The sequence below is a fragment of the Fundulus heteroclitus genome, chromosome 2 (assembly GCF_011125445.2).
Source record: "Fundulus heteroclitus isolate FHET01 chromosome 2, MU-UCD_Fhet_4.1, whole genome shotgun sequence".
NCBI classification, from domain to species: domain Eukaryota; kingdom Metazoa; phylum Chordata; class Actinopteri; order Cyprinodontiformes; family Fundulidae; genus Fundulus; species Fundulus heteroclitus.
Window position 1 is genome coordinate 12,799,947 of NC_046362.1, and position 26,833 is coordinate 12,826,779.

Consider the following 26,833-nt stretch of genomic DNA (forward strand, 5'->3'; position numbering starts at 1 on the left):
TAGCAAAAGTGAAAAAGGTTTGTCAGGAAGAGGAACCCCCGATGTGTTTAAACCAGGGTACTCATTTGTTATCACTATATTAGTACATGCAAACTCACCGTCATCAAAGGTGTCCAGCAGTGTGGATGGGTTGATGTCTGATCCCCCAACCAAGATGTTGTCTATGGCCCACTGAGCTCTCTCCAGGCTCGGGGTGGCCAAGCCTGAAGAGATAGTAAAAGGCTGCCACCATCGCAGGCGCGTAGCATTAGTCAGAGCCGCCTCTGGTAGAACAATATAGTCTCTCCTCACTGACACATACTTCAGGTAATCCATCTCATGTAGCAGGGTCCAGGAAACACCTGAGTGTTCAAGGAATTACATTCAAGAAAAATGAAAAGACAGACAAAAAAAAAATATATATAACCTTACGTCCATGATTTTTGTTCACCTCCATCAGTGGAGTAATCCAGCAGCACCCCCTCTTTACGGCAAGTGGGACGGTGGCACATGGTCATGTTGTCTTCACTTCCAATCCTGGCCCAGTACTCCACAAACCTATGGGCCAGAAACATGGAGCTAATGAGTCACACTCATCAGAAATATTCTCCCTGTGAATGATGGGGATGAAGCACTAACTTGGCCCCCCGGAGGTCCAGATCAGCAGTGACCGCCTGCCTGGCATCGGCTCCTCCAAAATACAGAGCGGTGCCCTCCACCAGCACACCACAGTCTGTGCAGGGCTTCCCGCCCTCTAGCACCTGCCACTGAGGTCCTGCTCCCCCTTCCCAGTCAAAGCGCTCCTTCAAAGATGCCTAATGAGAAAAAAAAAAAAAAGCTCACCCACGTGAACTACAACTTTCAAGCCATGTTACAGATTCCCAATTGGATTTAGGTGTGGATTTCAATCAGGGCATTTTAATACATGAAAAAAATGTTAGTTATGAATGTATGTTCTTGTACTTCTTCATCCCAGTCACAAAAGTATTTGCTAAGTCTAAAAGCTTTTATCCTCAGATTCCCCTGTGTTTAGCCCCATCCATCATCATCTGACTAGATTTCCTATCAATACTAAAGAAAAGAATCCACATAATGGAGTTACTACATGTTTCCCACGGGGGACAAAGTGGTCAAGGTGATGTGCAGTGTTAGGCCTTGTCCACGCATAGCCGAATATCTTTCAAAATTAATTCATTTAGTGTATTTTGGCCTTTCATCCACACGAAAACTAAATTTTTCGTCCCTAAAGACTATTATTTCTGGAAACTCCAGCCAAAGAAGTGATTTGAGAAAACCCTGTGTTTGGGTGTGTTCATGGCAAAGCAGAGTGGAGGAGAAACTGATGCTATCAGAAAAGTGCTGATTTTTACGTTGGTTCAGGTGCTTCTTGTTTGTTTGTTTTTAGAAGCCCAGCTGCTCCAATATTTTAAGGTGCAAAGGAGGAAGATTTGTTTTACACCCTCGCAATACGGAAGAACCAAGCAGTTGCTTTGAAGGATTCTGATTGGCGGATATATATACTATATACTTTGCAGTACACAGCCCCCTATGTGTTTGACATGCTTAAAACAATGCTGAGTGGCTTATTTGTGTGGGTTTGTGTGAATGAAAACTCTTCAGAAAATGACGCAGTTTGTTCTGTATTATTTTTCCGAATGATTTGTGGGGGAAATATCCATTCTTATAAACACCTGGCTACGTGTGTACAAGGCCTTAGTGTTTTGCATTGTTTCTCTGCATGAGGTGGACAGATCACTACATGGCAATGACTTCTTCACAATTACTCTTTTCTTGACTGATTCACTTCCCTGGTCTGTCAGTTTCATTTTGTCTTTGTGCCATTTTACTCTTTCCCTCTAACAATCCTATATGGCTATTCGTGTTTTTAGATTGGTGAAGATTCTCAGTCATCCAGGTCATGGTCATTCCAATAAAACTAAAAAACAAAGCAACTGGACTTGTTTTCCGTAGTTGAAGACGTTTCGCTTCCTCTCCCGGAAGCTTTCTCAATTCAAAAAGTCTGGAGTAATGTGGAGTAACAAGCTTTATACCATTGCCCAACAAAGGCCTTGCAATGGATTAGATAACATGCAAATTCAATCGAAGCAGGTCCACCCCTTAGTAATGGGCGGTCGTTAAAGCCCTTAAGCCAGCAGATTGGACTGAAACTGGTCCACTCCTCTGTAACGAGGAGTCGGTAGGGTTGTTATTGGCCTGGCTTAAAGGAACAATGTTTTGACTTTTTTACTCCAGACTTTTTGAATTGAGAAAGCTTCCAGGAGAGGAAGCGAAATGTCTTCAACTACGGAAAACAAGTCCAGTTGCTTTGTTTTTTACTTTTTTGGAACGTATTTTTAGATCTACATTACACAAACCTTGTGTCATTTAGCTTTCCCTTAACAAATGAGTGCTGCTTTGTGTTTGGGATCTCATAAAATCCTCATGCATGGCGCTATAAACCACCTCTAAGCTTGATTAAAAGCTACCTTTAGTGCAGTACTGGCGTAGCAGTTTGGTCCGGTGAACCCAGGATCACATATGCAGCGCTGATCCAAACAGTCTCCATGTCCTCCACAGTGGCTGTCGCAGGGCGTTCCGATGTACAGGTTCTCCACACCCCACTGAATGTCAGAGTGCTGCTGGTAGAACCGGAATCGCACCGCACTAAGGACAAGAACAAGCTTCAGCATATGACAGTGAACTGCCTTATTGATTAATTTCCAGTTCCGTACATGAGGCCTCTGGACAAAAGCATGCAGAGGTAGGCGTGGGACAACTCACGTTTCAGCCAGGCTGTCTGGCAGCGGATAGACCGCCCTCTTCCAGCTGTCCGCAGGGAAGAAGACTGAAGGCTGGGAGACCTGACCGCCACAACGGGGGTCAGCAGGCAGGCACTGAGGGACCAGGTACTTCCACGTGACTCCAAAATCTACCGAATACTGAACGTGGACCTGTCGGTCGGCTGGACGGTCCGGAACGTTGCAGCCCACGGCAATCTAAAAGAGACAGGGAATAATAGAGAAATAATCTTACATACGTAGAGAGAGCGCCTTCAGATCAAAAAGCATGCAAAGAAATCTTTTGATGTTTAGTAATTACCTTGAACTGCATGACCCAGCCTTTGTCCGGAACAATGTCATGTGTGACAGCGTATACCTCTCTCCCATCAGCATTGCCACACACCATCACACCGTCAGGAGAGTTGCAGAAGCGTTGCACAGAGCAGTCCTCGGAGAAAAGCCAGTGATCGCTCACTGAGACCACAAACAGAGCAAATATAGGAAACCTTCCCAATGAAAGTTTTTTACAACGAGAGGCGCGCGTTGATGAAATACCTATTGGTGTTTCTCCCTGCTCATTCAGCTGACCAACCCTTCCTGAGGTTTCATCGGCAGGGGCCCTCTCGTGGTTCGGCAGAGCCACCCCTCCGAACGTGTCAGAGATGTGGGCCCGCGGGTCAGAGCCTGCGATGAGGACGTTATCCAGAGCCCAGTCGCTTCGGTCTGCGCCTTCATGCTGCGGCTGCCACCAGCGCACCCGCACGCCTTCCTGACGGGCAGCAGGGGGCAGCAGCACATTCACAAACCTAAGAAGACAAAAGACAACAGCATCCAATGAGTTGCTGCACCTGTTGGATCGTTGATAAAAAGATATAAATGGGATTTGGACCCAATTTGTACTTTTTGTAAAAATAGTCAAGAAAAGCGTATTCATCTTTTTTGGGATTGTAATTATACAAAAATATTATGGAGATGTATGTCACTTTTTTTCATCAAAGAAATCTCAATATTACTTTAACATATAAGGATGTTTTGTTTGGGATGGAGAAATGTGAACTTGTCAAAACAGAATTCTTATATGTTGTTAATTTTTTTATTATTTATGGTAAATATCATATACAGATCTCCAAATATTTACAACAAAAACCTAATTTCCACATTTTATTATCTTCTATTAATATCTATATAGAATCCTTAAAATTCAGTTCAAATGCTAAAGCCATTCAAATAATAACTGCCCTTAAAGAATTGCAACCCTCGAGCACAGATTTGATTTTGACATTGTAAAATAATTGCTCTGCTCTGTAAAGCCCTTTGATCTGTTTGTAATTATTATTGTTCTATATTGTTCTTGTATGTTCTTTTTTTGCAATAAAAAAAAAAACAAACCTGTTGGATCGTGTGGGTTGCATGCGGTTATGCCACTGGTGGGTACGACGGAGGGCTGAAACTCACCCGGGTTTGGTGTAGAGATCATAGAAGATCTCTGTCAGTAAATGCCAGTTAATTCCCCCATTTAAGCTGTACTCCAGAAGCACGCCCTGGTTGCGGTTGCTCGGAGGGATCATGCAGCCGTACATGAAGTAGAACTGGACAAACTCTGCGTTAGTCAGGTTCAGGTCCACCGTCACCAACTGACGGGTGCAAGACTGGGCAAATAAAACAAACAAACAAAATCGGTGGTTATAGTCTGAGAAAACACTTGATGAAATTAGATTCCACAATTCAAAAGTATTTCTTCATCAACAAAAAGTAATGTGCTTTAGGACAAAATCTGAACGATGTAAAGAGTTGTAATTTATGTTATTTTAACATTAAATGGCGCTTATTATTTCTCTGGCATTGCCTTGTAGTGCTTTAAACCCCTTGAATGTCTTCTTAAATTGTTTGCTTGCAATTTTGAATATACTTAATTTGGATTCAATTTGATAGACCAACACAAAGTAGCACTTATTTTCCTGCTGGAATCAAGCTGTCTTCTGGTCTCAGCTCTTTTGCAGCTTCTAACATCCTTTCTTACACCATTGCTCCAAATTGAGTTCCATCAGCTCGGACCAGCTTCACTATAAACAATAAAGAGAGGCATCATGTTTCCATCATGCTGCCTCTGCCATGTTTCATAATAAGGATGAAGAATATGGAGCGGCATACACAAAATATTTCACATGTAGGCCAACAATGTTTTCTTTTGGTGGTCTCATCTGACCAGAACAGCTTTTCCAACATTCTACTGTGTCCCCTTCATTGTTGCAAACTTCAAACAAGACTTATCATGTTTTCTCTTTAAAGAATGACTTTATTATTCAGAACTTTGTGTTGGTTTCTGACATAATATCCCATTAAAATACATTCAAGTACATGTCTGTGGTTGCAACAGCCCAAAAAAAAATAAAGAGCTATGAATAATTTTGCAAGGCAATCCAACATATGACAGTTACCTGTCATGTTAACGTGAGCTTTTAAGTAGACTTACATTTACAACCTTGTCGTGACATGCAATGGAAAAAACCTCAGCTACACGTAAAGGCAGATGTGTTTCTTGACTTGTGCTCAAAGTTAAATATTTCAGACATGGTTAACTATTTAAAACTGTCATGTTTTTGCTGCAGTAAATAACAGTAGATCTTTTTGCAGGTCTGATTGCAGAAATATCCATCTTTGCCAGGAGAAATTTAACATCTCTAAAATCCACAGTACAAACATGTGATCCTGACAATGCGCAAAAACTAATTATATGAATACATTTCCCATTCTATTCTGCACTAAGCCCTTGTTATGACGTACTTGTTCTATTAGGTAAAAAAAAAAATAGAATTATAATTTAGGACAATATCAGAATCTGATTCCAAATAATGCAACAGATTCAAAGTCCCAGGCAGACCTACCCCACTGAAGTGCAGCGCAGCTCCAGAAGCCACAGCTCCACACACAGAGCTGAGCTTCCCGCCGGTGAGTACGTGCCAGTGACTGAGGGAGGGGGCTCGACTGAAGCTGTCCTTCAGCTGGGACGGCAGCGGAAGCACTGGCTCGTCACAGTACTCTCCTTCCCACTCCGGGTCACATCTGGCCAGGATGGTGAATTTGGAAACAAATACACAGATCTGAACACCAACTACGCAAAGTAAATCCTATTTCAATTCTAGGGTTTGCTGGATTATGACTCTTGTGTAGAGGCTGTTTTTTTTCATATTTGAATGTAGATTAAAATCATTTTAAAACTATTCAAAACCAAAAGATTTTTGCTAAGCCTTAATATACAAAACTATGAAACTGAAAGAGGATATACATTTTTTTTAAATAGAATATAATTTTTTTTATTTTATTTATCATCAACATACATTCCTATGTATTTAACCCACGCTTTTAGGGAGCACTGGGCGTCTACTGTGTGACACCTGGGAAGCATTTCTGAGGATAAGGAGACCCTTATCCTCACGGACCCAAAGATATAGTCTGTGGGAACTTGTGGCCTCTGCAGGACACAAGCCCTCTGCTAGGCCCCATTCCCCACAACATGACTCTAAAATGCTTAATTTGTATGCCTCAATGTTGACATTACATATATTTCAAAATGTCTTCTTTACTTTTATCTTGTCGTGTGTCTTGTAGAAATGTCACTTACACACAGGAGCTCTGCTGGCAGCGTCCATGCCCAGAGCACATATCTGGACAGCCGTCACCGATGTAGAGGTTATCCAGAGCCCATGTCTGCTGTTTGTCAAAGGGAGCTTGCTGGAACCAGCGGAACCTTGTGGCGGGAGATCTGACAGAGATGAAAAAAGAAAAACGTTACGAGCCAAGTTAAATTTAATCGTATGCTCCATTCCCATTTGCTCCAAATGGGCCCTACTATATGGTTTTACCAACAACAAGGTGGTGCTTAGTGATTTAGTTTTCAGTGTCTGGCTGTTTGAATGCAGCCGCTGTGTGATTGTAAATCAGTAGTTCTACTTCCTTATCAACTAGCACATTTAGAGCCAAAAGACACGTGAGGAGACGAACTGCAGTTAGACTTATAGCGTCTGAGTGGTGTGACAGACAGCTAAATTACTTTAGTGCACTTGAACACTTAGCAGTAAAACACTGGTTGGCCATCTGTCAAAAATGAGACTTTCAAATGCTTCAATTCGCTACTACTATAGTTATACAACTGGTTCCCAGCTCACTAATGCAAAGGTTCCCGTGATTCGCATTTGAAAGAAAGGGAGAGTTGATGTGATCTGTTCGTGCATTGGAGGTACAATGCTAGGATGGAGCACATAATACTTCTTTTCTGTATTTGAATCTGTCACAAAAGGTGACTTGCCACTATGTTGGATAACAAATGGACAATGCCTGCCTATGGGTGCTTTTAAAATCTTAGGAAGGGTACTGGGTCCAGTTCTCAGACAGTATTTCTGTTGTCTTCCTCATTCCAATTGGAGAAATCCCAGTTTAATCTTCATTGTGTGAGCTTCTAATTGAGCTGGAGATATTATTATCACTAATTTAGATCTGGGTGGTCATTGTGTTATTCTAAGAGGTTGAAGTTTCTGACTTTTAAATTTTAACCTTAGACCTTGGAGTTGGTTTCTTTTTTTTTCAAGTTTTTTTTTAACATATTTCTTAACTTTGTACATGGAAATAAATGACTATAGTGACCTAAATGCCTGAATGCAATTATACAAAAATAACGTGTAAAAATCCAGGAAAGAAATCTGAACATATTCTGTACCGGTTTATAATAATCAGCATAAGTTGACCAAGCATCAAAGCTCAGAAAGATAGGGCTTTGCTGACCTTGCATATGACGGGATAGACAAAGTGACACGGCCCCATTTATTGTAGATGTCTGAAACAAGAATCCGCTGCAAAGTGTAAGAGGAGCAGTCAGGACTTGTAGGCAGACAGTCTCTGACCACAGGCTGCCAAGTCAGACCCAGATCCAACGAATACTCCAACTCCACAGCTGCACAGACAAGAATCGACTCTTAAAACCTTCCTTCTTCTATATCTAACCATGCGTTATAGATTATTTTTCAAATAGGTATGACAATATTTACAAACTTCAATATAAGTATCAATTATCTACCATTTCACTTTTCCATGAAAACATGCACATTTTAAATTGCAACTAATACAAGTAACATATTTGTTCCGTTTGCTTACAGTAGCAGGAATTAGTGACGGAGCAGGATGCGGAAAAGTCGAACTGGATGAATGCATCTTGGCCCAAACTAATGTCAGTAGTGACAGCGTATCGTGTGTTGGACTTCTCAATGAACGCAAAGGCGGGCCCATCAGAGCCACAGACAGGCATCCTGGTTCCCCCCGGGTGGAGGAGCCACGAGCGTCCGTCGATTGAGGAGAAATCATCTTCTAGTGGTCCCCACCCACTAGCACTGCCACCGACCACCACCTGAGGTATACAGGAGAAATTATTACAGATTGCAAAGAGAGGAGAATCTAAAGATCTATAGAACATGCAGTAGCATTATGATGAAAAAAGGGAAATAATTATGTCCATGTCTTGGATGAACTCCCTTCAGGTACCTGATCTATGACCCATGGGCTGTAAAAGTGCCCGTTTTCTGACGGCTGCCACCAGCGCAGACGGGTGGCAGACGTTCGGGCACGCAGTGGGATCTCCAGGGCCACCAGCCGGGCCTGGTTACTGGTATTACTGAAAAGAAACTCCTGCAGGAGTCCCCAGGTGAGGCCTCCATCCACAGAGAACTGCAGCAAAACAGGCTGAGAACGAGGGTCCGGTGCCGCCTTGCCGCAGCCGAGACGAAGGAAGAACTGAACAAACCTGCAGAAAGAAACCACGATGGGTAACATAGATTCAAAATGTTCCACAATGCGCCTTGGCACACAAAGCCTTTTTCTGATGCTGAGTCGAGGCGGACGTACCTCGCGTTTGACAGATCCATATCACTGGTGACCAGCATGCGTAGACCGTCCTCGCTAAAGAACAGGTGGTTTCCGCTCGACATGATGCCACATTTCCTGGAGGGTTTACCTCCGCTCAGAAGTGTGAAATGCTCAGCATCCACTGCTCCTCCTTGATACAAAAGGCGGCAAAAGCCACACACATGAAAAAAAACAAAAACGTATCTTAGCGTTAAAGGTTTACATGCACTGCCTTGCAAGAACTAAAGGGGTTTATTAGGATTTTGTCTCATGGACATTTTCTGCAAAGATGACTTCTTGTACTATACTGTCCAAAAAACAGCAACAAACAACCGGATTTGTTTGTACCTTCAAAGTCCTCCTTGAGGAAGTCCGGATTGGGCGTATCGGGCAGAGAGCAGTCAGGTCCAGAGAAACCGGGGTCACACACACAGTGGGTGCCACTCACACACGCCCCGTGACCATTGCACATGTCCTGACACTGTGGGCCGATGTACACGTTGTCTAGTGCCCATGTTGGAGGAGCAGAACCAGGTGAGAAGAACCCTTGGAACCAGCGGAACCTTATCGACCTGTGTCTCAGCAAAAGAAATGGATGTACAATTTATGACATCTTGAATGGATTATATATATATAAAAAAAAAAAACGAATGAGGGCTTTGTTATTTTTGCCCTTACCCACACAGGCGAAACTTGCCAACATGAATAAGCTCTCTCCTCCAGCCGTGTGTAGTGCCAGGGAAATAGACGCTGGCGGGGTGGAGTTCTGTAGAACAAAGCGAGGAGGGCTGAGGACCGCCGGCGCACAGAGGCACCAAAAGGTGCCACGTGGCTCCGAAGTCGCGTGAGAACTCGAGCCGCACCGGGTGTGCCGAGGAGCTCTCTGTCGTGCAACCTACGTTGATCTAAAGAGAAGCAAATACGCGTGGCAGTGGTCGAGTTCAGAAAGCATTCCTTACGTCGTGAATTTTGTGATTGTTTCTCAGAGGTCTGCGTACCTCAAACTGGATGATGGTGTTCTCGTTGACGTCAATGTCCCTGGTGGTGATGGAGTGTTCTCCGAGCTCACTGGAGATGAACACCATGGCTGATTCATCCTCTTCCCTGCATCAATCACACAAACACATGCAAACACTGAGCTTAATCAGAGGTCAAAGAAAAAAACATGTTTTTTTTTTTAAATCACAGAGTAGTTTCTGTGACAGAACACAGCGAGAACAAGAGTTTTTCTCACAGGCCAGCCTTCTGGTAGGGGCAGTAGAGACCAGTGTTTCCCCCAGGGTAGAAAAGCCAGTTTTCCTCGTTAGGGCCTTCCTCAAAAGTGTCGATCACCATCGGTGGCTTGTGTAGGGAGCTGCCATCGATGATGAGATCATCTAACACCCACACCTCTTCCTTTTTACCTAAAGGGCAAAATAATGTTAAAAATAATTACATATGCATTTAACCAAAAACAGAATATAAACATAATAATACAGTTCAGACTGCTTAAAAATGTTAATGGCCACCGCCCCCGGTTGGTGGTTGGAGGCCTCTGAGCACTGCTTGGTGACCATGCCTGCAATTCTCGTGGTTTTTGTGCATTCACAAACACACGAGAATCCATCCTGTACCGCTCTGGCTTCAACTGTTTGTGACCACACCAAAAACGGTTTAGGCCAATCACGTTGCTGGTTTGAGGTTTAAAACAGGAGCTCCCGAGCCCACAGCCGAACCAAAATAAAAATGACAGCGCAGGAGGACGCTTGCCTAGCTGCTGCTGTCACGTCTGTTTTGTCAGAATCCACGATTTCTTCTTTGAAAGAAGACCAGCAAGACGTGCCTTGACTATCTTACCTTGTTGGTGGTTTCTCATGATACCTGTTGCCTACATTTGCAGTTGATACCGTGATTGGCTTAAATGAAGTTATTGAATCAATGCAACTGACTGTCTGAGTTGCTGCATGCTTGTTCAGAAAGAGGTATCGCTGCAAATTTAGATGCTGGATGCAGTCGACTGAGTTTCCCTAGATAGAAATTAGAATAATAAACAGAACTTGACTGCATTGCTTAAAAACTAGGAACAATTGACTTTGAACCCGCCTTTATAATTGTATTAAATTGACTGTACGTAAATTAGATATTTTTTTTGTAAACCGCCCATTGTGTGAATCAGAACTATACAAATAAATGATGTTGAAATTGAAACCGTGCTGTCCACTCACCACCGTTGTAAGGCTGCCACAGTCGGAAACGAGTGGCATTGGTCTGAGCACTGGCTGGCAGGGGAAGGTGGAGGAACAGAGTGTCCGTGGAAGCTGGGAAGTAAAACTCGTCCAACAGGAGCCAGCTGATTCCTCCATTCACAGAATACTGCAACAGCACCGAGTGGGAGCGCTCCGGGACTCCTAGAAAAAGCCCAAAGGATGAACCGTAGCAGCAATGTTTAAATTAAGAAAATGACATGTCATGTTTAGTGATGTCACTCAACCAGAGAGAACAGCAACTGAATGGGTACCTTTGGTAATAAATTTGAAAGAGAACTGGATGTAGAGAGTGTTGGAGCAGTCGAGATCCCTCGACACAATCATTCGCAGGCCATCCTGAGAGCAAAGAAAAAAACGTATGATTGTGATTTAAATGTACTTCTCCTCTGAATGCTTTCTGTACGTGTCCCCTTACCCCTTTGAAAATAAGAGCAGTGCCAGATTTAAGTGGTTCTCCGCTAAGAGTTCCCCTCTCTGCTCCATACACTTCGGGCCAGGTCTCCTGTTGCAGATTCTCATTAAAGTCTTCCCTCAGCACCGACGGCAGTGGGGCTAAAGGTACACAATGCGTCCCTCCATACCCTTTATCACATCTGTGTGTGAATGAATGGAATAAGAAAAGGAGAAAACCCTTAGATGAAGTAAGACATTTTAGAGATCAAACAGAATTGAGGCAGAAATTGATTAGAGACACAGAAAGAGCCAGTTTTACGTACACACAGCGTCCGTTGTCACACAGTCCATGTCCAGAGCACATCCATGGGCAACCAGGGGCAAGTAAGACATTATCTAGCGCCCATCCTTCTGCCCCTGGTGTAAAGTGGGTCTGGATCCAACGGAACCGAGTTCTAGGGGAACTGTGTGATCCAACATTTTATTTAGAAAGACAACATTACCTATAAAGCTATGAGAATACAAAATCCAAAAAGCACATCCTTTATGTTGTAAGGTTTTGCATATTTTGTCTATACCCAATAATTTTGGGGGACTAGGATGTCCAAGTAACTTGTGTGGTTAATAATAATGGCATAATGTAATCTAGTGAACACGGTTTTCTACAATCTGGGCTATATTTGCACAATTTTACAACCTGGCAAAGACCTGGGGCCTCATTTATAAAGCTTACATGCATACAAAACGGGGGGCCTGAAACTTGTGTATGTCACTTTCCACGCAAAAGTTGGGATCTATAGAAGAAAAAAACTTGACGGGAAAATGTGCAGTCCTCACGGCAACTCTGACCCACGCGTACGCTCATTTTGGAGACGGGAAATTGCCGACACAGATGGTAAAGTGGTGAATTATAGCCAGACTGCATCATAATTTCTCTCAAACAATCAGTTTCACTCTATATCAAGCTTTAATCATAGATCCACTTCATCATAAACATTCCAAACTGCAGTGTTATTCATGCTTGAGCTGGTGACTCATAACTATACATAAGTACCTTTCAAATAAATAGAAAAACACCCATAATCCATCTTAAAGCTTAAATAAAAGTCTGCACAACATTATATCTTGGTTTTCAACCATCACATTCCTCTCTGATGATCTGTGATGATCACCTGGACGACATGTACCACAGATTAACAGATAAATAGTGATTCTACCTGTGATTTACACATTTATTAAACTCCGCTCTGTGAATTTTGTTCACAGTTTCTTTGCTTTTTCTTGCTATTAACCCCTGGGGAAAAAGCTGACTCGTTTAAATAAACATTAACATGCATGAGGTGCTTTGAATTGACCATTTATGGTTCAATCTGGGCATGTGGAGGGCAGAACATGAGCCAGAACATGGTATGCAGGCGTTCGTATGCAGCTGTGATCTGTGAAGGAAAATTGCGTGCTGGTGTATTTGTGCATGGTTTTATAAATTTGATTTGTTTTGGTCTTATGTACACTTTTAGTGTAGATTCTACACAACGTTTTATAAATTTGACCCCAGATCACCTCCATGTCAAAAACTCACAAGTTGTTCTTTCTATATACCAAGGACCATACATTAATTCTAACAAAGTATAAAGATTTGCTATAGATGTGTGGCTCCATAAAACACATACTTTGCAGCACTGGGCAGATAAACCGTGATTCTCCTCCAGTGTTTGTGTTGGGTTGATGTATAGACAGAGCTCTGCGTGTAACCAGCACAGCCGATGGCCGGAGGCACACACTCCGGGGTGATTAGAGTCCAGTGACGACCACAGTCTGTCGAGTACTCCAGTCGGACCCCATGGGAGAAGGATGTGGACTTGCTGCAGCCCATACTCAGCTCAAACTGGAGGAACGATGAGCCGGTCACCTCAAAGTCCCAACTTTCTGCATATCGTGGCTTCTCTGCAAGCACAACGTGACATTAATATTATTATTAGCATATTTGAATCTTTTGTGTTAAGTCACCGTTTTTTATGAAGCATTATCAACATCATTGTTACAATGATAAACTATTTATTAATCATGGATTTGTGGAATATAAGGGGACTAAAAGTAAGTAAGTTTTTCTTGAAATTAGTGTATTTTTCCTAGAATTGAGCTGCTAAATAAGACTATTTGCCAATGGAATGAGTATGTTTACCCCTAAAATAACATAATTAGATATCTCACACTTGAAATAAAATGATGGAGAAGAATTGTTCTTATTTTAAAGTGCAAAAATCTTATTCCATTGGCAAATAGTCTTATTTACCTGCTCATTTCAAGAAGATTTTATTTACTTTTAGTTCCTTCTTTGCAGTTGAAATTGTATGAAGTATAAGGACTAGAGCTAATTACGCCTCAGTTAGAAGTTATCAAACATATTTTCTCATACAGGTTCAATGTAGTAACTTAACGTTGTTTTTGGCACTCCTATTAAATGCAAAATGCATAGCAAAGCTGTATTTTTGAAAGTTTTTCGTCTTTTCTTGTTACAAACATGAATCTTTTCGTCTTAATTCATGGACTAGACCAAAACAAAGGTTACATAATTGTACAGTGAAATGATAAGGATGCATTGCATTTAGAATTTTTTGTTTTTGTTTTGTTATTTTAAGGTATTTCCTTTAATTTTCTGTAGTTCGCTTGTGGATGATTGTTGTTGTATATATAAATGGTGGCACAATTTTTGCTTGTACAAGAAATTGAAACAGTGAATCCTTCTCCCTCGACTTCAAAGTGATGCACTACTTTGGGAAGGGGACAAACATGTTGGAAGATTTAGAGGTTGTATATACTCTTGCAAGACACTAGCTCTAGTAGTAAATATAACTGGATCAGTGTTTAGGTCTCTTTGCAACTGAGAATATCTGCAAGTCACTGTTATAATGTGCATAATCAACAATTTTACATTGACAGTTTTACAAAAAGTTACAATGCAAAGATTATCAAATGGTAGGCACTGTTGGAGAAAAAATAGGTTGGCAACTCCCTATAAGTGTGTTGACATCATATTTTATAGCCCCAACAAAAGTTGATCAGATTCACAGGACGATTTGACTCTAGTGGCTTCCTCCTTGTTTAATTTACATATTTTCTTTTCAGCAAATTCTACAACCAGTAAAAGAAGAAGTGAACACTCAAACTGCATTTATCTTTCTTTTTACGACGTAATACATGCTCAGATATATGTTCCCTCTGACTATTAGTGTTACATTTGTTCACACAGGAGTCCCGTGTTTACAGATGTGCTGCCAAATCGGTCATGCTGTGCACACCTAATGAATGGCCCCTTTGTGATGTGCTATTTGCACAGACCTAATCCACTCACAGCTTGATGCAGGCATAAATAACATGGAGGATGTTCAATGAGGTCTGCTCTCATTAATAATGCAGGATGGATGACACCGCAGTATATCTGTGGCTCTGTTTCAGTTGCCGGGTAATAATACAGTGCCGCGATGTTCCTTGTGTGACTTATTTAAATGCTTTTTTAGGCGTCTGGGTAAATTACACATGCTTGAGCCACAGAGAGTATTCTGATGTAATTCTCTAACTTAGAAATGAAGCAGGATGCATGCGGCCGATAAGCAACAATTGATACAATTGACTTGTAATACGTCTGTTTTCTGTCTTACCCTTTTTCTTGTGAAAATGTACACAGATCAGCTTGATTTACACTGAGTTTACACAAGTTTAACCAACGCATTTCGCAGCGCCTTAACTGTGAGGTTCTTGTCTCACTTACTGTCAATGGCCTCGGAGTTGAACGTTAGAGCAGGGTCCAGAGACAAGCAGTCCACGGTGATCTCCCCACCCTGAATACGGTACCAGTTGTGCCTCAGAGGGGTGGTGCCATCGAATTTGTCATGGAAGCCTGTTCTGGAGCTGTCGTTCATACCAATCAGAACATCATCCAGAGCCCACTGGGCAGAGTGCTTTCCTACAGGCACAAAAGAGTACACAAGTGAAACACGTCTGTATTTCTGGCTTATAGAGAGGGAATGTTATTGTAGAGGGACTTTTTTTTTTTTTTTTTGGTCATTGTTTACTCACCTTGCTGTGGCTGCCACCACCGAAACACCGTGTAGGGCGTTTTCGCTGAGGGCGGAAGTTCGATGGTGACCACCTGAGGCTCCAGGAAGGAGCTGAAGTCCAACTCTCTCAGGAACTGCCACTGAATGCCGTTATTGGTGGAAAACTGGACGACGACGCCTGAAGGCACAAAAACATTCTGTTCAGGAGATGTGGGAGAACATTTTCCATCAGCGACCAATAGCAGAAGCTTGCACAGTTGTGAGCGCCACTGTAGAAGGTTTTGTTATAAAGTTGTAGTTCTGGAAATAAGGTTCTGTTAGTAGGGTATAAAAAGTTAATACATACTTTCAGTTCATTACACTCTGGGCTGTATCATTTTTTTTTATGACTCCAGGTTAGTTGGTTGACTCCAGGTTAGTTGGTTAGTTGGAGGCTGACATTAATGTCTAATCCATAAATGCCAATACCCAAAATGGACTTATAACTCCAAACTCCATAAACATTACAGCAGTTTGTGTATTACTCTTAAATCGTTGTCACTTTTGCACTGGATTTTTACTCACAGAAAAGGTGGCAGGAAATTTGAGCGGCTCCTTCTATTTACCCCCTGATTTCAAAGGCAAGAAATAATCTGAGATGCAGGAGTGGATAAAATGCAATGCAGTCCTGCAGAATCCAAGTAACCTAGTCCCACTCCATTTCCCAGCAGTGAGCAGTGGAGCCTTATCCATCACACGGGGATGCCATCTTCCCACTAAGCCCACATGCATCCATCCATCCATCCATTTTCTGACCCGCTTAATCCCTCATGGGGTCGCGGGGTGCTGGTGTCTATCTCCAGCGTTCACTGGGCCAGAGGCGGAGTACACCCTGGACAAGTCGCCAGTCTGTCGCAGTCCCACATGCATACAAGCAACAAAAAACTTGTTGCACAATGCAAACCTGTTTTTTCTGCAGCCCAGGGAAACGGCCTACATGGCCCTCATCAAAAACCTTCATTATTGCCACCAATAAGCTTGCTGGGTGAAATCCAGAGCATGCAAAAGGATTTTTGACCAGAGTAACTATTGGATTAAGAATAACGAAAATAAAAAAAAGTTTTAAAATCAATAAAATAGTGTTGATTTAAACCATTATAATAAGTTTGCCTTTTACACCACTTTACTTATATATTAGACAAATATTGTTAACTGAAATGCTCTGAATGTTCTGTTTCTGGGACGGGATTTACACAAGAAGATTTGCTGTGGTACACAGCCTCCTACGAAGTTTTAGAAATGGGAGGAGTTTAAAGACAATACTCAGTTTAGTCTTGGTCCCTCTTTTACTGAAATTTAGCTTTACCCTCTGGAAGTGACTGATTTGGATTCATACAAATGAGGGAAACAAAATGATTATACACTGCAGGTGATTCTCTATAACCTTTTAAAAGACCCTCACTTCAAACATCCTAAACAGTATTTTTAAAGCTTTAGCCCTTCAGTTGGCTATGGGTCGGCAAGTTGCTGACTAATTGAAAAGAAAAAGATGATGAAGATCAGGTCTGTAGCAGATGGTTCCCCAGCTGCTAAATGGTGGGGTTAGCATCTCTTTCCTGAACTGTAAGGTAACACCCACATAGAGCCATAGATGCACCAACGTGTTTACTAACCTTCATTGCGAGAGCGTGGCCTGGTGCAGGTTGGTCCTAAACTCTTGCTGCCAATCCGGATGTAGAACTGAGCCAACCTATGCACAAACAAAAATAAAAGCAAATTTGATGCTACAACAACACCAGCACAATGCTTTGAAATGGAGAAATCTAGTCGTATGCTCCCCTTACCGTGTGTTGGTGGTGTCCAGAGGGGCTGTTCGAGCCTCTCTCCGTCCAGCACTGCTGAAGTAAAGAGCCTTGCCCTCGCTGATGATGCCGCAGCCGCCCCCGATTTGTCCCCCGCTTATGGTCTGCCAGAGGGGACTGAGCTTCCCCTCAAAGCCCTCCGTCAGCTCCGTGGGACTGGCTACAGATGGGACACAACTGTCTTGCTCCACTGTGAAAAATAAAGAAGAATCACAGGTTACGAGAAAAAGGTGACAGAATCTTTGGTTACGTCGGCTTTCTTCCATCTGCGGCTCCCTTTGTAGTACCTGTGTACCCCATATCACAGAAGCAGACGCCAGAGATGCAGTCCCCGTGTCCCCCACAGTGGTTGGGGCAGGGCTCAGAAATGTAGACTCCATCCAAAGCAAACGGCGGCGCATCTCGGTACACGCTGCTCTCCTGGAACCAACGGAACCTGGTTTTACTGGGAGGAGGAAGGATGAGATAAATGGATGATGAAAAACAAACCAAAAAACAAAAAAAAAATTGAGCGATCGGTAATGTTTTAGGAAAACGTTCCAAACACGTTGCAACATCTGAGAACATGGAAGTATCTGTGTGTCGCCAGAGCTACCTGGTGGCGACGCTACGCGGTATGACCACTGTGATCCTGGTCCACTGCTCATAATCCCCAGTGTTGTAGACGGTGGGTTCTCTGAGCTCACGGCCGCTGCCTTCACAGATGCCTGTCCCTGGGGTTCCCGGGTAACAGCCCTCTCGCACCAGGGCCCACGTCCGGCCAGCATCGTGGGAGTACTGCAGCAGAACCGGGGCGGAGGCGCTGAACTCTGACTCACAACCTATGTTCAGCTACAAGGGTAAATGAAAAGGGGTAAAAAAATTATTTGAAAGAAATGCATTTTGTGATTTTGTTTCAATGTTATCTGATTTGAATAAAAATGTTCCCCCAACCTTAAACTGAAGGGTGTACCCAGGGCGGAGGGCCAGGTCCCTGGTAACGGCCACCCTGTCTCCATCAGATCGTCCAAACACCATGGCGGAGGGAGTTGGAGCACAGAAACTATTGTTGTTGTCCCTCTCCAAGCCTTCATTGCCAAGCATCAACCAGACACTCATCTGGTTCAGAGGATAGTCAAACGCCGGCTTCTCGTAAAAATTCTGTGCAGACAGACAGAATAAATAGACTAATTTGAAGATGTTTTTTTTTTTTTTTTTTATGTCTTACACCTGTTTGGATCACAGCCAAAGCTGTCTATAGGTCGTCTAAACGTGTCCAATGTATTTTCATGGACCTAAAAAGGCTTACCAAAATATTATCCTAATAAATCAAAAATAATATGGTGCTAGAGGACTAGCGGTAAACTAAACTACTAATTATTTAAGGAAAAAGCAAAAATGAGTTAAGATTGTTGACTGTCAAGCAACACCCATGGAGTACCCCAGAGATGAGTGTTTGGATCTATTGTGGCAATAATGAATGTGAATGAAATTTATAAAGAATAAAATATGTATACTTGATTTTATTATGCTTGCCAATGATTTAAACATGTTGCGCTCTAAAAAAAGGGCTCAAAACAGCTTTGGGGATGATTACATCGCAAAAAAAAAATCTATTTGTTTGATATGGTTGAGAAGAAACAAGTGATCTCGAAATTGAAAACAATATTTGTTTTTTATTCAGAAACCCCTGGAGAAATGTTTTGGTAAATGATGTGATAAAAAGGAAAATCAGTTCGGTGTGATAATATGTCACAATATCAGCTAGAAAACAAATTGCTTTAGTAATTTGTAAGGCAAAAAAACTCTGAAGTGAGGCTGAGTATATATATATATATATATATATATATATATATATATATATATATATATATATATATATATATATATATATATATCCAAGGGGTTCACAAATATGGTCTCATGCCGGAAGGGGGCTTAATAAAGAATAATGTCAAGTATGTAAAACACTATGTATAACTAAAAGATTTTATGATATTTTTCCGATATAACCTGTTTTATAAAAAAATAAACAATCGTATAAAAAGGAAGTGCTAAGAGAAAAAGCCAAAGATTGTTGGCAAGTTAGAGCAAAACTCAAGTGATGGATAGATGAGACCACCCCACAGCCCATGTCATTGGCATGGTAGTCTGACCTGCGGCAGAGTTGGATTAGCCATTGGGATGATGTGTTTCTCCCTCTCAGACAAAATGATGACGTCGTCAATCGCCCACTGGTCGTACCCTTCCCCAGAATGAAGAGGCTGCCACCAACGGAAGCGCGTGGAGGGAGTCTTAGAAGCCAGAGGAAGTTCATAATGGACAAAGCTGTGGACGGAATAAGAGCGGTTACTGGTGCATCATCAATTTGGCTGGGATATATTACTTTGGTCATTTCTGCCTCACCGAGGCTTGGTGAAGTCTGTGAAGTACATCTCAGCAATGAGACCCCAGCTGATTCCTCCGTCGTTACTGTACTGCAGCAGGACTCCTTCCTCTCTGCTGTCTGCCTGGTTGCACTCCGCCCAGTCTCCTCCCACACGCAGGTAGAACTGCACAAACTCCGCCCATTCTGTGTCCAGATCCCAGCTCACAAGCTGCCTCAGCCCAGCCTGTCGGTGACACGCACATAAAGTCACACGGGTCAGGGCAGAGGCCAGTCGGGAACAGATTGGGTCAGATTTCATCATGCTCATTTGTGGTAAAAATGAGGAAACTCTGTAAGGGGAAATCTGCTGCAAACAGTATTGGTCAAAAATTCACAGTTCATTATTTGTCAAATGACGAACAAGTTCTATTTATTAAAAAAATAAAATAAAAAAAAACAAGAGTTAGTGCATTCAAGTACAATTAAACACAGGCAGAGATATTTTCACACACCCCTACTAATGAAGTTGAAGCCAGTATCCACATGGTTTTATAGCAATCAACAGCTGGAACATCCAACTGGTTAGGATGTGTAAGAAGAGCTCAGAAACAACCAACCAGTTGTTTATCTTATGATTGCAGCGCAGACAAATGAACAGTTTAAGTAGATAACTGAAACCTCGTCTTTAATTCACAATATTAGCTCAGTCTATGTTAAGTGTGAGCTTCTGATCAGCATTGCAACTGAATGAAAATGCCCATGAAAAAGGACGGAAAAAAATGCAGTTGCAAGTTGGGAACTCTGATTTCTAATCTGCTAAGAAGTGTGTGAACAGCTGTGCAATCGCCTGAAATTGGTGCACATCCCCTATACCCAATCAGACTCCTAAACTCTGTGGAGTTAATTTTATGACTGGGAAGAGTTCAGAGGGCAGCGGTTGTTGGCAACGAGCACCGGACAGTAATCAGACAATGCCCGCATCAGCCAAGTTTCAACGGTCCTTTAAATCTGTTTACTTTAATAACACAAATTTACCACATGGTTCGGTCTGGATCTACACGCCAAAACACACAAGGACTGCAACCAGGTTTGTGTGCCAGATTTTTTTTTTCCCTTTGCAATTAAGATTGTTGCTGCTCCTCGTTCTGGATTTTTACGTGAAAATAATCACATTCATCGTTTCGTTTGGACAGAACAGAACGAATAATAAACCAAAATCTATCTCGATGTTCTACCTTGCTGAAGTAGAGGGACGATCCAGATGAGACCACCCCGCAGCCCATGTCGGGCGCCACCACCTCTCCACCAATCACCTCCTGCCACGTGGCCAGCAGCGCGTCTTGGGACTCGAAGTCTGAGAGGACGCTCGAGGAGAGCGGCGACAACGGCTGGCAGTCCTGTCCGGTGAACCCGTCATCGCACCTGTGTGAGACGGGAGAGATAAGAGACTTTTATCCAGCTGGCCATATATAACCTCTCCGACATAAATCCACCGTTCAGCTGGGAGGACTAGCCTGCAATGTCCGTGGTCGCACCAGCCATGCCCATGGCACATGTTAGGACACTGCTGGCCGATGTAGATGTCATCCAGGCCCCATTCATCCTGCTCTCCGTAGTAATTCTGAATCCATCTAAACCGCGTCGCACTGGACCTGGAATTAGAAAATGTGTTGCCTTAAATTTTATAGCAAGCTAGCCACAAACTAACCATATATATATATATATATATATATATATATATATATATATATATATATATATATATATATATACATATATATATATATATATATATATATATACATATATAATTTCATGACTTCAAGCCTCCAAAGGAGGGGACATTTTCTGGTTTAAATATGGTATGTTAGAGATAACACGCCCAAGAGGCTTTCTGCTTTAGCGGATCCATATCAGATTGTGTCGTGTTCATTCAACCTGCACACAGCTGTTTTATTACTTCACGTGCCATGACCTTCTGACCTGTCATCGTATCGTATTCTGCAGGAGATTAGACCGTCGTTATTTAGGAGCTGGGGTGGTGGAATGAAATGGGGGCTGAGGTCACGGTGTTCAGAGGGGAAGGTTTATGGGGACATTGGAGCTGATATATGTGCGTGCTGAGGCTGTTACAGTACATTATTTATAGTATTAAGTGCTCATTGATGGGCTCTGCATGAGAGTTAAAGGTCGATTTAACCCCATACCCAATAATACATTATCTGATAAAATCTTGGACAGCGCCTTGCAAAAAAATATATTTAAAACGTGTGTGTCCACAGCCTTTGCACATCTTGAGAGTTTTGTCCATTTTTCTATGCAAAAGAGCGCATGCTAAGTCAGACTCGATAGAAAATATCTATGAATGGCAAGATGGTTGTATTAAGGTCTGGTCATTCTAACACATTGTGGTTCTGAGGGTATTTTTGGAGTTGGTCTCCTGCTGGAAGGTGAACCTCTGATCCAGACTCGAGTCTTTCGCAGCCTCCCACAGGCTGTCCTGTATTTAGCTGCGCTCCTCGTCCCATCAGCTCTCACCAGCTTCCCTCTCATTGTTGAGGAAAAGCAGCTGCACAGCAATATCCTGCCAGCACTGTGTTATAACTAATAGATGGTGTCTTCATGGGGATCTGCAGTATCCATTTCCTCTCAAACGTAATGCCTTGCATGTCGGTCAAAAAGTTGCATTTAGGTCTCCTACCAGAGCACCTCATTTCACACCTTTTCTCTGTCTCCTACGTGGCCTCTGGCGAATGTTAAGCAGGACTTCTCATAGCTTTTTTTCAGCAATGTCTTTCTTCTTGGCTATTGTTTCATAAAGATCAGACTCATGGAGTGCACCATTAATAGTTGTCCTCTCAACAGACCTTCCCACCGGTGCTGTGTCTCTATGTAGCTCCTCCAGAGTTGTTGGCGGCCCGATTAATGTTCTCCTTGCCCGACCTCTATTAATTTGGTAGATTTGCAGTCGTAAGTTATTCTTTTCCATTTTCAGGGTAATTTTGTTGACTGTTAGATTATTAGTTTATTACCTCAACTCGCCTCAGACTTTTCCACAGTGCTTGACTTGCCTGTCATGGGCCCACTTCAATGAGACTGAGAAAAAGTTACCAGGACTCCGTGGACTAATCTGTTGACTACCAAGTACAGTTTGTAGCAGTGAATTTTATTTAGAGGAATCAGAGTAAAGGCAGCTGAATATATATGCTTGCCACACATTTCTAGTTTTTATCGGTTAAAAAACGCCCTGTATTATTTTCCCCTTCGGTTCGCAATTATGCACTTCTTGGATCTTGTTGGATCAAATGTGTCAAATCGATATGAAATACATGTTGGAAGCACAGATTGGTGGATGTAATGGTAAAGAAAAAAAGTTAAAGTGAAAAGAGTATTTTATGTGAAATAGTCTAAGTGTTGTGTTTAGATGTGGAAGTCCTGCAGCCACCGATGGAGGAAAATGCTGATCTTTACTAGTATTCTCCAGTTTTCGCTTTCTGTAATTGACCCGACTGCTTTCAAAGCCCGCTGAGCTTGTTAGCCATAATAAAAAAATAATAAAAAAACCAAGGCAAAATCAAGATCAGAGAAGGTTTAATCCCAAAGGGCACTTTGTAAGTCTTTTTCTTCTGTTTTTGTGGATTGTACTTACCATGTCTTCTGAGGCAATGAGAGCGTAACACGTCTCCAGTCTTTGAACTCTGATGGATGGTAGACACTGGGAGCTGTATACTCAGTACAGCTTGGCATGCCAGGTAGACAGGCCTAAGAAAAGAGGGGAAACTTTTTAAGACATATTTTTTTCATATATTCACCAGAGGGGTTATAACGGCACATTGCTCACTCGGAGCTTCTGAAATATTCTTAGAAACAGCATCCTGCAGATGAGGGTTTGCCGGTTTTCTATGTGCAGAAGAAGAGTTTGCTGAATTACACTATATTTGACCTTGAGCGCTGGAAGATCAGCACGGATTAACGCTACAAAGCACTTTGTGAGTTACAATCTGCACTTGCAAGACGATTCTCACACAGACAGGAGAATTAGAGAAAAGTCACTGATGAAGAAGGGAGTCATTATGGTCTATTAAGTTCCAAAAGCAATAATAAAAAAAAAAAAAATCACATTAGATACTTTGGTTCCTCCTGAATATTTATGACTCTTATGATTATAGAAAATCCCTCTTGAATCCTAGGAGGATAATCTGCCGGCCCATTCAAGTACAGTCATGTATTTGCTGATAGCGGAGTGATTAAAACTAATTGTGATGATTTGTCATTTTAAAAAAAAAGTGCCACATTTAGACTCATTATTTACATATTATCTCCGGGGCTGTAATGGCTGAATCAATATTCATGACCATGAATAAAGGATTTGTGTCCTTGTGTCTGTGCAGGACGACTGTGAATAGTTTCCGCCACAGCGCAGGGTGTGTTGATAAAGGCATTTACCTCTTTGACCAGGTGCCAAGTGAGGCCGTGATTGGTGGAGAACTCCAGGCGGACCTGGGTGTCGATATGAGGGGAGGGCTCGCGGCCACAGCCCATGACCAAGGAGAACTGTAGACTGTAGGAGGCGCCGATCTGCATTGACTGGGTTTCCACATAACGGATGCTGAAACCAGGACTGGGCTCACCGGAGAAACTGCGGAATGACGTGAGCAAGCACAAAGATGGCTCGTTAGACGATTTCTTAACACTACTGCCGAGTCATTAAAATAACTATTACCAGGATGAGATCATTGGATACCTTAGAGTCCAGTCATGCTGGCAGTATGGCTGAACGTTGCCAAGATAGAAGCCGAGACTCTGGGTGACGTCCAGCACGTTGCTGAAGTCAAGACTTATGGTGTTGAACAGCACCGAGGTCATGCTGATTTCGTCCAGAGCCCAAACGTCGTGGCCGCGTCCCGAGTGATACGGCTGCCACCAGCGGAACTGCACGCCGAACTTGCGGGCGCCGGACGGAAGCTCAACGGACACGATCCTGGGGGGGGAGGGAGGAAAATCGTATCTCTCAAGTAAAATGATCGAACCGTTAATCAGTTTCATTAATTCAACTTGAAAGGTGGAAGCTAGGTCATTATATGCATTAATTTAGGGAGATGTATCTTGATCTTTTTTGTTCGTGTTAGGTGTGATGACTTACAGCTAATAACTCAAAATTCAGCTGCTCAAAAAATTTGAAAATGACATAACATGGCTGATAGAAGCAGGATTTTTAGAAGAGAAATGTTATGTTGTGGCAGGCTGCATGGTGGGGCTGCGGGAAGGTCCGGGGTCCCTGTGGGTACTCTGGCCTTCTTCCACAATCCAAAACCATGAATGTTAGACCTTCCTTCCTTCCTTCCTTCCTTCCTTCCTTCCTTCCTTCCTTCCTTCCTTCCTTCCTTCCTTCCTTCCTTCCTTCCTTCCTTCCTTCCTTCCTTCCTTCCTTCCTTCCTTCCTTCCTTCCTTCCTTCCTTCCTTCCTTCCTTCCATTTTCTATTGATCGTGTGTATTATCCTACCTTTCCATTTCACTGAATAATGGGTTTTTATTGCTTGTAAGTCACAATCATCTAAATTAACATTAGTGAAAACGTTAAATAAATCGCTCCACGTGTAATAAGGCTAAATATTTTGAGTTTCACTTTTAAATCAACTCTTTGATAATATTCTAACTTATTCAGGAGCCTAAGATCATCACACCAACGCATTTTACTTAAGGTTCAGCAGCAGATTTGGTTAAGAACGCAGAAATGAATAAAGTGAACTCTGATGTAGTTGATCAGTATTTCTGAAAGCCCTGTATATTTTCTGAAGGATCACTGAATAAAACTAAAAACAAACAGACTCTTATCCTAACAAATAGGAAGAGCCCAATATTAAAAGCTGGACTAATATAATTCCTGTGTTGCTTTTGCCGTTGCCTAAGCAGCACAGGTGTGATAATAGCTGAACAAGTGTAGGAACATCAAACTATACAGTTCAAAATGTGATCCAATTAATCATACAGGATGACTGAGCGGTGAGTCAGGCCCTGACTTGGACTGAAAACCTACACAAACACATTCTGTTGTTTGTAGTTGATGTACATGCGGACGTGTTTTTAACTCTTTTGGTCGGCGTGCACCAACAGAATTTCCAGGAGTTTTAAAAATGGCATGTTTAAAAGTGACTGTTCATACAGTTGACCTGTTGGCAGCGATGTTTCTGGTTCTGTTAGAGCAAATATAGATATATATACTTTTTTACCATATCAGTGATGGCATATGTTGGTAATATGGTAAAAAGACCCAATGATGCCCCCCTCATTTTTAGTTTAATGGTAGAGGCCACCATGTCTTTTTTTTTAAATGTCCTGGTATTTTAAAAACTTCATCATTCAATTTAAAAAAAAAAAACGTCAAACAAAAACAACTGTACTGCTGTTCATGTAGATGGAGATGTGCTGCGCTTTTTCCGCTTTCTCAATTCAAAGCTAGAGCTGGAGATCTGAGACAGCTCTTTGGAGAAAGAGCAAAATGTCTCCCACATATCCCTCCTTTGTGTAATGCCAAACCCGCCTGGAGGAGAGCTTACCAAAAAGTGACATTTTCATCTCATCTGACCAAAGCACACAGTTTCAGTTAAAGCACCTGCAGTGTAACCTGACCCTAGCCAGCTGAATTTCGTTCCGCTTAGCTCCGCCTAGCTTCACTTACATCCATCTGGGACCTCTCCCATAGAGAGTGATTTCTCCAACCAATTTTATTGTCTAGCCAATTAGGACGCAGGGCTGGAGTTTCATAGATGTGACGTAGTGGAGAAGCGACCGTGACGTCAGACTGTTTTTATTCAGACAACAATGGCGGCTCGCATCGAGGAAGCAAGCGTTAACATTGATGCTACTATTTCTTCCGTGTTGTCCAATCTACCTAATATTGTTTCATTAAAAGAACATCAGAGAGGTTTTTCCTGCGTCGCTCTCATCAGAGTCACGGGTTGGCTTCGGTGTGAGTGGTTGAAATAGCACGTGGCTAAAGATGACAGACAAGTGGCTTATCCAATCATATGCAAGGATTTTTGATAAGGCCCAGCCTTCTGAAACGCCATTCCTATGGATCTGTCCCAGATGGATGAGTGGAGCTAGGCGGAGCGAAAGTCATCTGGCTAGGGTCAGGTTACCTGCAGCGATGGTGGGACAGAAAAGGCTACGTTCTGGCATCCCTCGCAAATAAGCAGTTGGCGTTTAGATAAAATGGTCGTTACGCAGATTTGGTGAACATGAAGATGCTGCACTGTTTGCTGAAGATCTCTGACAGGGAACTTTTTAATCTATT

The 26,833-nt window shown here is 42.4% G+C and overlaps 1 protein-coding gene across 5 annotated transcripts in view; it reads right to left on the reverse strand.

Moving 5' to 3' along the window:
• Window positions 1-26,833, reverse strand: part of reln (reelin) — a gene marked incomplete at its 5' end in the record, with an annotated part of 81,996 nt that overhangs the window by 16,686 nt on the left and 38,477 nt on the right. For all 5 annotated transcript variants that reach the window (XM_036148092.1, XM_036148083.1, XM_036148087.1 and 2 more), the window contains 37 exon segments: window positions 99-341; window positions 431-537; window positions 619-794; window positions 2,466-2,643; window positions 2,761-2,975; window positions 3,079-3,233; window positions 3,315-3,565; window positions 4,215-4,408; window positions 5,645-5,822; window positions 6,382-6,522; window positions 7,539-7,707; window positions 7,908-8,157; window positions 8,292-8,550; window positions 8,652-8,802; window positions 9,000-9,223; window positions 9,330-9,556; window positions 9,650-9,755; window positions 9,886-10,054; window positions 10,856-11,038; window positions 11,149-11,233; window positions 11,313-11,490; window positions 11,614-11,754; window positions 12,961-13,234; window positions 15,060-15,254; window positions 15,368-15,526; window positions 17,001-17,077; window positions 17,172-17,379; window positions 17,477-17,634; window positions 17,785-18,020; window positions 18,123-18,329; window positions 19,325-19,496; window positions 19,575-19,780; window positions 20,772-20,958; window positions 21,051-21,188; window positions 23,186-23,298; window positions 23,983-24,175; window positions 24,281-24,517. In XM_036148092.1, the coding sequence (XP_036003985.1) occupies window positions 99-341; window positions 431-537; window positions 619-794; window positions 2,466-2,643; window positions 2,761-2,975; window positions 3,079-3,233; window positions 3,315-3,565; window positions 4,215-4,408; window positions 5,645-5,822; window positions 6,382-6,522; window positions 7,539-7,707; window positions 7,908-8,157; window positions 8,292-8,550; window positions 8,652-8,802; window positions 9,000-9,223; window positions 9,330-9,556; window positions 9,650-9,755; window positions 9,886-10,054; window positions 10,856-11,038; window positions 11,149-11,233; window positions 11,313-11,490; window positions 11,614-11,754; window positions 12,961-13,234; window positions 15,060-15,254; window positions 15,368-15,526; window positions 17,001-17,077; window positions 17,172-17,379; window positions 17,477-17,634; window positions 17,785-18,020; window positions 18,123-18,329; window positions 19,325-19,496; window positions 19,575-19,780; window positions 20,772-20,958; window positions 21,051-21,188; window positions 23,186-23,298; window positions 23,983-24,175; window positions 24,281-24,517 (6,740 nt within the window).